Genomic DNA, 11,956 nt, shown 5'->3' with positions numbered 1-11,956 from the left:
GCTTTACAGATTTTGCAGTCCTTTTTCTCCTTTAGTCTTTGTGGAAATAAGACAAAATTAGCTAAACCTACATTTTCTTTGAAAAAATTTAGATCTTCATTTTCATGGCCTAATTCCAATAATTTCTGCAAAAAACTTGCGGGTCAAAATGCTCACTATACCCATAGATAATTTCCTCAAGGGGTGTAGTTTCCAAAATGGTGTCTCTTTTGGGGTATTTACACTGTTTTGGCACCGCAAGAGCCCTTCAAACCGGACATGGTGTCTAAAATATTTTCTAATAATCCCAATATCCTCTAGGTGCTCCTTTGCTTCTGAGGCCGCTGTTTTAGACTATTACCACACTAAGGCCACATGTAGGATATTTCTAAAAACTGCGGAATCTGGGCAATAAATATTGAGTTGCATTTCTCTGGTAAAACTTTGTGTTACAAAAAAAATAGATTAAAATTTAATTTCTGCAAAAAAAAAAACGAAATTTGAAAATGTCACCTCTACTTTGCTTTAATTCCTGTGAAACATCTAAAGGGTGACTTATTGGTGGTTACTAATATATAAGGCCCTAAAAGCCACTTCACAACTGAACTGGCCCCTGTAAAAATAGCCTTTTGAAATTTTCTTGAAAATGTGAAAAATTGCTGCTAAAGTTCTAAGCCTTGTAATATCCTAGAAAAATAAAAGGAAGTTCAAAAAAACGATGCCAATCTAAAGTAGACATATGGGGGATGTTAATTAGCACCAATTTTGTGTGGTATTACTATCTGTCTTACAAGCAGATACATTTACATTTAGAAAAAAAAATTAGCAATTTTTCACTAAATTTTGGTGACTTTCACTAATAAATATTGAATTTATCGACCAAATTTTTCCACTATCATAAAGTACAATATGTCACGAGAAAACAATCTCAGAATCCCTTTTATAGGTAAAAGCATTCCCAAGTTATTACCACATAAAGTGACATGTCAGATTTGAAAAAATGGGTATGGTCCTGAAGGCAGAAATGAGCTTGGTCCTCAAAGGGTTAAAACAAAACTTTAGGCAGAAAGACCCACAAACAAGCAACTGAAGACGCTGCAGTAAAGGCCGGGCAAAGCATCACAAAGGAGGAAACCCAGCGTTTGGTGATGTCCATGGGTTCCAGACTTCAGGCCGTCATTGCCTTCAAAGGATTCTCTACAAAGTATTTAAAAAAACATTTTATTTATGGTAATTTTAATTTGGCCAATTGCTTTTGAGCCCCTGAAATGAGGAGTCTGTGTAGAAAAATGGTTGCAATTCCTAAACGTTTCACAGGATATTTTTGTTTAACCCCTTGAATTAAACCTGAAAGTTACACTTCAATTGCATCTCAGTTGTTTCATTTCAAACCAATGTGGTGGCAGCAGAGCCCAAATCATGAAGATTGTGTCACTGTCCAAATAATTCTGAACCTAACTGTAAATGGCACATGATAGTTGGGGACCCCGTTACTGATTTTGCACTGGGGCCCTGAAGCTTCAAGTTACACCTGTGGCATCATACATGGCATGATTGCCAACCTTTAAGAGGGATATTATGTATTGCATTAAAGTAAAGTTAATATTAAAATGAGAACCATTTGTTGTTGCTAGGCGACAAACAATTTTAATAATTCGAAAGCAATCAATAACATTTAACCATCACAGAGTGAAAGCAAAGCAATGTTCAATATATGTAAAGAGTAACACTGAAGCAGTCCGGAGTGATATAGTGTGGCCATGACTTGAAGCTGGAGATCTAGAAGGGCTCATTATTGATGAATTGTCTGAACATATGAAAAGCTTCTTCAGGTTTGTCTGTTGGCACCATGTGACCAGCTCCCTGTGAATCAATGACAATGTAAAGAAAAAAAACAAAAAACATTTTTGATTATTATTTTAGTTTGGTAAAGGTGCGCCAACGTATTTCCGCACTCTCTCACTGGGTGGGTTAGAGTGATTCTTTTTTGTACACAGGCATTCCCTAAATTATAGGCTGGCGGCGCAAGGAAAATTCGGTATTTCCTCAGTATATCTAAAAAGTATTAAGCAAAGAGAGCCCGCGCCATTGTGTAGTATATAGGTTTTAAAGGTGCAGTATAGAAATGCCTGTACTCACATGGGGTAAAATGTGATTCTCAGTTGTTGGACCTGGGATCATCCTTCCCGTCTGTGGTCTGTAAATAGTCCCCCAGTAGTCCTGTTTGAGCTCCTGGTTTTCTTTATTTTATTCATTGTTTTATGTACTTTATTAGTCTTTTGACAACACTGAGGTCTGGTCTGTTACTTTTTCATGGACATACAAAGCCTTACTGATCTATACGATCACTTCACCAGCACGACCTGTGATACAACATGATTACTTGAGGACTATTTATAAACCACAGACTGTGAGAAAAATCCCAGGTCCAACAACTGAGGATCACATTTTACCCCATCACGACCTGTGATACAACAGGACTATTGGAGGACTATTTACAGACCACAGATGAGGACGACGATCCCAGGTCCAACAACTGAGGATTGCATTTTACCCCTTGTGAGTACATCATTTCTATACTGCACCTTTAAAACCTATATACAACCCAATGGCGCGGGCTCCCTTTGCTTAATACTTTTTTTTATTATTATTTGCTCCAGAAAGGCAAAGATTTGATGGTGGGCACACAATACTCAAAATTGAAATTGCAACGTCCGTAATTCGTGTGTGTGAACCCAGCCTTACTGTCATTCCCATTCGTTGTTGTTCTCCCAACCTCTGGGACATGCCTAGTTGAAGAGTGCTGACCTCTCTGTCTACGCGCGTAGTGATCTGCCAGAGTGATAAACCACGGTCTCTCAGTTCAAGGATTCTGTCCCACTAAGTTTGCGAAAAGTACCAATAACTAGCATGTCGACGAACAGGAGGCATCACACAATAATCCCAAACCACTTGATCTGATTCTTGAGGTTTCATGTGGCTAAAAAACTTTGCTTTCAATCTGGCTTTTATGCCCTTCCCACATGGCACATATTGGAGCTACTTGGCAAAAAATTAGATTTTTTTGCAGATCTTAGCAACACCGGCTACTTCCTCAATTTGCATAACCTTACGGTTTACGCTTCTTGATGTTGCAATTTCAATGTTGTGTGTGTGTGTGTGTGTGTGTGTGTGTGTGTGTAACAGCACTGGGACATCAGAATCAATGGAAAAAAGTTAGTTTAATCACAACTAAGGGAGCGATGTTTTGGTTTACATCTGGCTTGAGAAAGGTTCAGATGTGAACCGAAACTTCTCTCACTTCCTTCTCTGATATCTCTCTCTCATATCTATCTATCTATCTATCTATCTATCTATCTATCTAATATCTTATATCTTATATCTATCTATCTATCTCTCTATCTCAAGGGGGAATTTAACCACTTTAACGTCAGTTTTCTGGAATAGAAAAGTCACAGACGACTCAAAAGTTTCAATTTGCAGGAAAAATTTAACATTTTGGGCAGTTTACACGGATTACTGGACTTTTCTAAAAAGTGGACGAAGCTTAGTAACCAGCGTAAATTATAGCGAAATCTTTTCGTTTTGGTTGGATTAATGGGGTGTTGGCATTTTTATCTGTATTTTAATAAAAACACTTACAAATAAAATAGAAAAAGAGAAGATATGAATGAGTTTGCAATTGCTTGAATGAAGAAGGTGTGATGATGATGATGAGATTGATTCATTCTCTATATTCCTATTGGGACCACCTCAATCAGCCAGAGCAGAGAATTGTTGCAAAGAGTGGATCTTGCTCTGAGAGGACTCGGCAGGATCATGTATTAGATGGTCACCTATGTAATACTATGTTTAGCCTATAGCAGCTAGGTTCTGCAAGCCATGAATTCCACACTGATTTTTTTCTGCTACATGTGGATAGGGTTTTGAAAGCCCCATCCAACATGCATTGTACTAAGATTGTCGCAGTTTTCAGTGCAGAAACGATGGTGTGAATTCACCCTTATTGTTTACTCTTATTTTAGCAGAAGAAAGGAACTGAGTTAGTAAACTTTGGACAATGATGACAAAGTAAATTACATACAGTAGGACAATATAAAAACAAAGAATTAGGTAAAAGAATATATTGCATGTAGTACAGTTATGAAATACGGACCAAAGTTTAAAAATTTATACCTTTACAGTTAAAAGGGTAAGGTTGGTATATTGTTTTGCATAACCAGCAATCTGTGACTGCTGTCCATCATCGTACAGCCAAGGGTGGTATGATTCCTGTAACTACAGAACAGAAAATTGTTAGATACAGAAAGGCCCTATTCACACCTGCGTTGGGGCTTTCCATTGTTCTGATCCGTCAAAGGAGCAGCATAAGGAAAAACTGGAAGCAACGGTTCCGTTGAAGAACGGATACCGCTGGCGACCAATGGAACACATTGACTTTAATGGTTTCTGCCGGTTTTCCATCAGGGTGTCCGTGATTTTACCGGAAACAATAGCGGAGCATTCTGAGATATTGCTTCTGGTAATCTCTACTGGATCTGCAACAGAGGCCCTAACGAGCCCTAAGGACCTAAGGATGTTTATGTATACATAGTTAGTACGGTTGAAAAAAGACACATGTCTATCAAGTTCAACCAAGGGATGGGAAAGGGAAGTGAAAAATTTCTACACATAGGAGCTAATATCTACACATAGGAGCTAATATACAGAGAATACAAATTTAAAAAAAATAATAAGCAGCAGAAATACAACTTGGAGATTTTTTTTTTTTTCTTAAATTGGTTTATTAAAACAATCAATAAAAAGGAGAGACAGTTTCTAGTATACAAAAGAACAAGGTCAGCATAACCAAAACAGCAGTATTAGCATCAATGACATAGTAAAAATAATATGCACAAAAACTCCAACTCCTCCAAAATCCGATCTAATTTTTTGAGGGTCAAGTTACCAGAAAAAAAGGCCATTACAGTATAGAGGGTACGAGTACATGGGATGGTTTTAGAGGAAGAACATTACTCGCCCCACACTTTCATAAATTACTCTGAGCAGCCATTGTTTTTTTATACCACTTTTTGACTGTGACTTGTCGGGGGAAAAATCACGGCGCGGTGCCGCCAGCGATTGCTGTGATTGTTCAGTCAGTAGTGACTGACCAATCACAGTATTGCAGCATGGTTACTGGGCTAAAAGAGCCGGGTAGCCACGCTAGTCAATCGTGTGTTGGCAACAGGAAGCCTAACAATAGACCCCTGTCTGCCAAGTACAGCGGCCTGTTAGGCCCTGACCGGAGGCAGGGCTTAAAAGGCTTCAGGCCGCAGATGAAAGATGGCGGTGGGCTCAGAAGCTGAGCCTGCCCCATCAGCCGAAGGATGTCAGCTGTATGTTACAGCTGACATCCTGCTGTAATGGCAGGGAACAGAGCTAGCTCCGCTCCCTGCCATTAACACCTTAGATGCCATGATCAAAAGCGATCGCGGCATCTTAGTGGCTTCCAGGAGACCGTCATCACTGCGATGTGGTCGCATGGATGCCGATCATGGCTATGGGAACCGGAGGGAGGCCAACAGTGGCTTCCTTGTCTGCCACGTACGGAAGCCTATTAGGCCCCACCCGGAGGCGGAGCCTAATAGGCTTGCTGTCAATGAATAGCTGTCAGCTCTAATGCAACGAATTACGTGGGTAGTGCAATGTATTCGAATAAAGATGAGAGGTGCAGGTCTTCAAATCCCCTAGTGGGACAAAAAAAAGTTAGAAAAAAGTTCAACAAAAGTGTAAAAATGAAAGTTCAAAAAATTAAACACTGCCTTTTTTGCTATGATAAGTCTTTTATTATAGGAAAACAATTAAACCGTTAAAAAAGTACACATATTTGGTGTGTTCGTAGCAACCCAAACTATAAAACTCTAATGTTATTTTTCCCGCACGGTGAACACTGCAAAAAAAATGTTAAAAACAATGCCAGAATCTCTATATTTTTGGTCACCATCCCTTCTAAAGTATAGAATAAAAAGTGATCAAAAAGTCGCACGTACCCCAAAATAGTACCAATAAAAACTACAACCCGTCCCGCAAAAATCAAGCCCTTACAAAGCCTTGTCAATGCAAAAATAAAAAAGTTATGGCTCTGGAATATGGGGACACAAAAAATGTATATGGATTTTTTTTGTGCAAACGCTGTAAAACATAAAAAAAACTATATACATATGGTATCGCCGTAACCGTGTCAACCCGCAGAATAAAGTAAAATGTCATTTATAGCGCACGGAGAACACTGTAAAACAAACAAAAAAAAACATTGTCAGAATTGATGGTTTTTGGTCACCTTGCTTGCCCAAAAAATTGAATAAAAAGTGATCAAAAAATTGCGTGTACCCCAAAATGATACCAATGAAAACTACAGATTGTCCCACAACAAATAAGCCCTCACACAGCTCCGGTGGAGAAAAAATAAATAAGCTCTGGCTCTCGGAATATGGCGACGAAAAATATGCAGTGTGTTCCAAAAGCGGATAAGATTGGGCACCATTTATCAGTGCGACACTGGCCACATATCTATGAATTATTTATTTACCCCATTATTATACCCTCTTATTATGTCCTGATGTACCCCGCACAGATTACATATGCCCCCACATTGTAAACTGAAATACCAGCAAAACCCCCAACAGAACTACTGCCAAGCAAAATCTGCACTCCAAATGCCAAATGGCGCTCCCTCCCTTCTGAAGGGTGCCCAAACACCAGTTTACGTCCACTTATATGGCATTGCCATACCCGGGAGAACTAGCTTAACAGTTTATGAGATATTTGTCTTCAGTGGCACAAACTGGGCACAACATATTCTGCACTAAAATGGCATATCAGTGGAAAATTGCAATTTTCACTTTGCACCATCCGCTGGGCACTAATTTCTAATGTAGAATCACCTGTGGGGTCAAAATGCTCACTACATTCCTTAAGGGGTGTAGTTTACAATATTGGGGTCACTACTTGGGGGTTTGTTTTACTATTTAAATTCAGAGTCCTGCAATTGTGGGCCAATGCTGTGAAAATCACCAAAATAGACCTCAATTGCGCATGGTGCTCTTCACTTCTGAGCCCTGTCTTGTCCAGGCAAATGATAAATGCATTGAGGGCTGCAGTTTCCAAAATGGGGTCACTTCTTGGGGCTTCCACTGCACTCTGGTACCTCAGGGGTTTTGCATATGTGACATGGTGGTCAAAAACCTATACAGCAATATCTGCATGACAAATAGCGCTCCTGCCATTCTGAGCCCTGCCGTGTGTCCAAACAGCAGTATATAAATCACATGTGGGGTATTGTCATAATCGGGAGAAATTGCTTTACAAATGTTGGGGTGCTTTTTCTCCAGTATCCCTTGTGAAAATGAAGACATTCTACAATTTAGTGGAACAAAATGTAGATTTTCATTTTCACTGCCTAATTCCAATAAATTCTGCAAAAGATCTGTGGGGTTTAAATGCTCACTATACCCCTAGATAGATTCCTTGAGGGGTGTAGTTTCCCAAATGGGGTCACTTTTGGGGTGTTTCCCCTGTTTTGGCCTCTCATGGGCTTTGCAAATGAAACATGGCACCTGAAAAACAATCAAGCAAAATTTGAGCTCCAAAAGTCAAATGGCGCGCCTTCCCTTCTGAGTACAGCTGTGGGTCCAAACAGCAGTTTATTACCACAAATGGGGTATTGCCGTAAGAGTTTGCTTTACAAATTTTGGGGTTCTTTTTTTCCATTATCTATTATGAAAATGGAAAAATTTGAGCTAACACGACATTTTATTAGAAAAAAACGTAGATTTTCATTTTCAGAGCCTAATTACACTAAATTCAGCAAAATACCTGTGTGGTCAAAATGCTCACTATACCCCTTGATAAATTCCTTGAGGGGTGTAGTTTGCCAAATGGTGTCTTTGTTGGGGTGTTTTCTTTGTTTTGGCCCCACAAGACCTCTTCAAATCGGACATGGTGCCTAAAATATATCCTAATAAAAATAAGGCCCCAATATCCACTAGGTGCTCCTATGATTCTGAGGTCTGTGTTTCCGTCCAGTAGCACGCTAGGGCCACATGTGGGATATTTCTAAAAACTGCAGAATCTGGGCAATAAATATTGAGTTGCGTTTCTCTGGTAAAACCTTCTGTGTTACAGGAAAAAAATGGATCAAAACTGATTTTCTGCAAAAAAAATGACATTTGTAAATTTCACCTTTAATTTGCTTTAATTCTTATGAAACACCTAAAGGGTTAAGAATTTTTCTAAATGCTGTTTTGAATACTTTGAGGGGTTCATTTTTTAAATGGGGTGATTTATAGGGGGTTTATAGTATATAAGGCCCTCAAAACCAGTTCAGAATGGAACCGGTCCCGAAAATAAGGCTTTTGAAATTTTCTTGGAAATGTGAGAAAGGACGTTCAAAAAACAATGCAAACATAAAGTAGACATATGGGAAATGTGAAATAGTACCTATTTTGTGTGGTATTACTATCTGTCTTACAAGCAGATACATTACAATTTTAAAAAATTCAAATTTTTGCCATTTTTCTCAAAATTTTGGTGTTTTTCATAAATAAACACTGAATGTGTCGACCAAATTTTACCACTAACTTAAAGTCCAATGTATCACGAGAAAACAATCTCAGAATCGCTTGAACAATTAAAAGCATTTCAAAGTTATTACCACTTCAAGTGATACATGTCAGATTTGGAAAAAATGGTCTGGTCCATATGGCCAAAACAGGCTTAGTTACTAAGGGGTTAAACACTGCGGAAAATCCAATGGGGAGGTAAAACCGACAACAAATAGCCGAAAGGAAAAGCTGCAATTTCGCTGCAAACATTTTTTGTTCAAAATTAATAAAAAGGTTCATACTTAACCCCCGGGTGTTATCACAGCGACGTGTTCCTCTGTTCTCCATCCAGGCCGGCCTCCTGAGATGACGTTTGACCCATGTGACTGCTGCAGCCAATTACAGGGCACAGTGGTCACATGGGCTGCAGCATCATTCCAGTAAGGAATTCCAACAGAGGGACACTTTGCTATGGCAACACCCGGATAATAAGTCTTAACGTTAATTTTCTAGCACTATTTCTGCAGCAGAGATTCCGCCTGAAAATCTGCACCACAATTTGGTGTGTTTTTTTGTGCGGAATTTGCTGCGGATTCCAGGTGAGATACACTGAATACTTTTTAAGCAGCGTATCCGCCCTGTGCAAATCCAGCCTAAAAGCAGGGAGATCACCTTACAAAAGTCTGCAACTACAGGGCAAGACCATATTATTTGATAGAAGTTATCCCGCTCTAAAAATCCACCCATTTTGAATAGGCAGGTTGGGGTTACATAACACCGATGAAATATTTATAACTGAACCAACTTGTTATTGGCAGCAGGTAAAACATGTAAATGGGACTCCATGGCTTCCAGGATGTCCTCCTCTGTTAAAGAGATGTTCCTGACAACTGTGTAGTTGTCAGATGGGTATATAGAATAGATATTAAGCCCCTAGGACCATCCTTTCTTAGAATCTCTTTCAGGGGGAAATGTGGAGATTAGAGTATTTTGATTTTTAAATTTCCCTTTCAGAGAACGCAGTAATTGGAGGTATTTATAAAGAGCGGTCCTAGGTATGTTATATAGTGTATGTCATAGTGTCGAATGTCATCAGTATGTTGGAAACATATACATGTTCTAGACTTTTAAGTTAAAACCCTGTGTTCCATCCAGAATTGGAGTCTTGGGATCCTAATAGTTGATGGATAACAGGGTTGTGCCATAAAAGAGTTTCGGCAATCACATTTTGAAATTTGGCAATTGATCTTGCATTTTGCCACACTTGCCAAACCAACTTATGTAAGCGAGCAGTGGGGCCGGGGGAGCTGAAGAGTGTTCCAATAACGGTTAGAGAGTGGTCAAATCAAGGGAGTTTAGCCCCTGCTTGATCTCTTGGGTGTTGTAAGGTGGCGACATAGTTTGGATCTGCCACTGCCCAATATCAAAGGGTAAAGCAGAGAATTTAACTGCAAAAACGTTTGTGGTACAGGAATAACAGCATGTTCTAATGCATATAGAAATTTAGGTAGAATGATCATCTTAAAAAGATTGATCTGACCTGCTACCGACAAAGGGAGAGATTTTCATGTTGTGAACTCGCTACATATATTACAATTTGGAAATTTCAGAAGAAAATCTTCATATCTTATATAATTTACTAACCTCCAGGTCAAGTGAATCCACGAACCACTCAATACCCAAAAAGTTGCAAGCCATGTCTGTATCTCCACTATACACCAGCATGCGGTACTTCTGCACAGAAAAATAACAACAATTTATAGCAATTCTCTAATTTGCACATTCTGCCTAGCAATAGTGGTGTATGAGAGGAAGGAGATCAGAAAGTGGAAGTACTATAACAAGCAATGTCTAAAATAATGTGGACTCTTGCCCTGAAGTCCCACATCCCAGAGAGGACTCTTCTTGTTCTGTTAGCATTACTACTACATCCCAATAATACTATCCGAACCGTTCCCTTTCTGTGCAGAAAGTCGGGTAAAGAGCCCACCATAGTGCAGGGATTTCAAATTCCCTGCTGTAGTCCTGAGTACAGGCCACATAGTCATAGTCAACGATATCATGGTGCCAAACTGTGCAATGACAGACCCCATGCAAACCACAGGCCGGATGAGGTCTCTCTGGGGCACTCTTGACACTATTGATCTGGGAATTGTATAGAACTAATTGTTTGGGCACTCTAGGGCACTATTGACCTGGACACTGTATGGTACTTATGGTCTGGGCACTGTATGGTACTTATGGTCTGGGCACTGTATGGCATAATTAATCTGGGAAATGTATGGCACTATTGATCTAGACAATGTATGACCCCAAGGTTTTCTTTCATGTGACCTAACTAAAAAGACATTGAGTATTTATGTTTCCATTCTACTACTTGCGAGTCTTAATATGTGGTGGCTTATAGGTTCCTTCATCAATGTAAAATTATGTAGTGATTGAATTTCTTTTTTTAATTCACTCTTTAAGATACAGTTTTCTAGAGAGTAAGATCTGCAGTCTGAAAGACAGCGCGCATTCGAATAAGAGCTCTTAAACCTGCCTTAGAGGTAGGATATTCCTATGCATAATTTGCTTACCTTCTTATTCAGAATCTCAAGGTATTGGTCGTGTACATCTCTAACCTCTCTGTTAAAGTTCTGAAACACTTCCTCGCTGTGAAAGAATAGAAGGGGATATAACATGGGCAGGGGTGTAACAAGTAATCATGCGGCCCCATAAACTTGTAAAGGTGGGAGCCCACTCTACAATGGCCACTATTAGCAGTGAGTGTGTCCAAGAAAGGGAAAGGTTATGATTTTCATGGTCATTGCTCTTTCCCATGGATCTTTCCCTCCCCATCTAGGCCTCTTAGTGCACTACATACCACCATACTTCTATAAGAATGGAACTGGGCCCCATAGCAGCTGCTTTGTCTTCTACCCTAGTAGTTGCGCCCATGAACGTGGGTCATGTACAAAAATAATGTGTAATTTAAGACATTTTTTTCGTTTTGTTAATTGCAAGCAGTACCCTGTAGAGAAAAGCACCATGGGTTGCTTTCTGCCTTATCTTTACTATGGAAGTCAATGGCAAAAATTTCAGATGCCATGTATAGAGCATGAAACTTGAAATCATAGACAAAGCCAATTTTTTACAGACTGATTAGAAAGCCAAAAGTTTATCTTCATCCTCTTCAGCTTTTACCAAACAGGGTCACCTTTGTGCATGTACTGCTTCTATTATTGCAACTCAACCCCATTTAGGTGGATTACACAGAACTCCAATACCAAACATAGCACATGGAATAAATTGCCCCTGTGCCTGGTAAATGCCAAAAAGAACCTGTTATCACTAAAGAACAGCTCACAGACCAGGTGCAACAGGGCAGGTGTAGCTCTTTATAAAAAAAA

The 11,956-nt window shown here is 39.4% G+C and overlaps 1 protein-coding gene across 1 annotated transcript in view; it reads right to left on the bottom strand.

Moving 5' to 3' along the window:
• Window positions 1-1,617: 1,617 nt before the first annotated feature.
• Window positions 1,618-11,956, bottom strand: part of LOC142666491 (lysosomal protective protein-like) — a 34,539-nt gene continuing 24,200 nt past the window's right edge. The window contains exons 12-15 of the mRNA XM_075846558.1: window positions 11,144-11,219; window positions 10,209-10,298; window positions 4,156-4,257; window positions 1,618-1,842 (exon numbers count right to left, since the gene is read on the bottom strand). Of these exons, the coding sequence (XP_075702673.1) occupies window positions 1,759-1,842; window positions 4,156-4,257; window positions 10,209-10,298; window positions 11,144-11,219 (352 nt within the window). The 3' untranslated portion in view covers window positions 1,618-1,758. The remainder of the gene's footprint in view (window positions 1,843-4,155; window positions 4,258-10,208; window positions 10,299-11,143; window positions 11,220-11,956) is intronic.

Source organism: Rhinoderma darwinii, chromosome 13 (genome assembly GCF_050947455.1).
Source record: "Rhinoderma darwinii isolate aRhiDar2 chromosome 13, aRhiDar2.hap1, whole genome shotgun sequence".
Classification (NCBI taxonomy): domain Eukaryota; kingdom Metazoa; phylum Chordata; class Amphibia; order Anura; family Rhinodermatidae; genus Rhinoderma; species Rhinoderma darwinii.
Note: the sequence above shows the minus strand (reverse complement) of the source record. Positions and strands in the feature narration are given on the sequence as shown.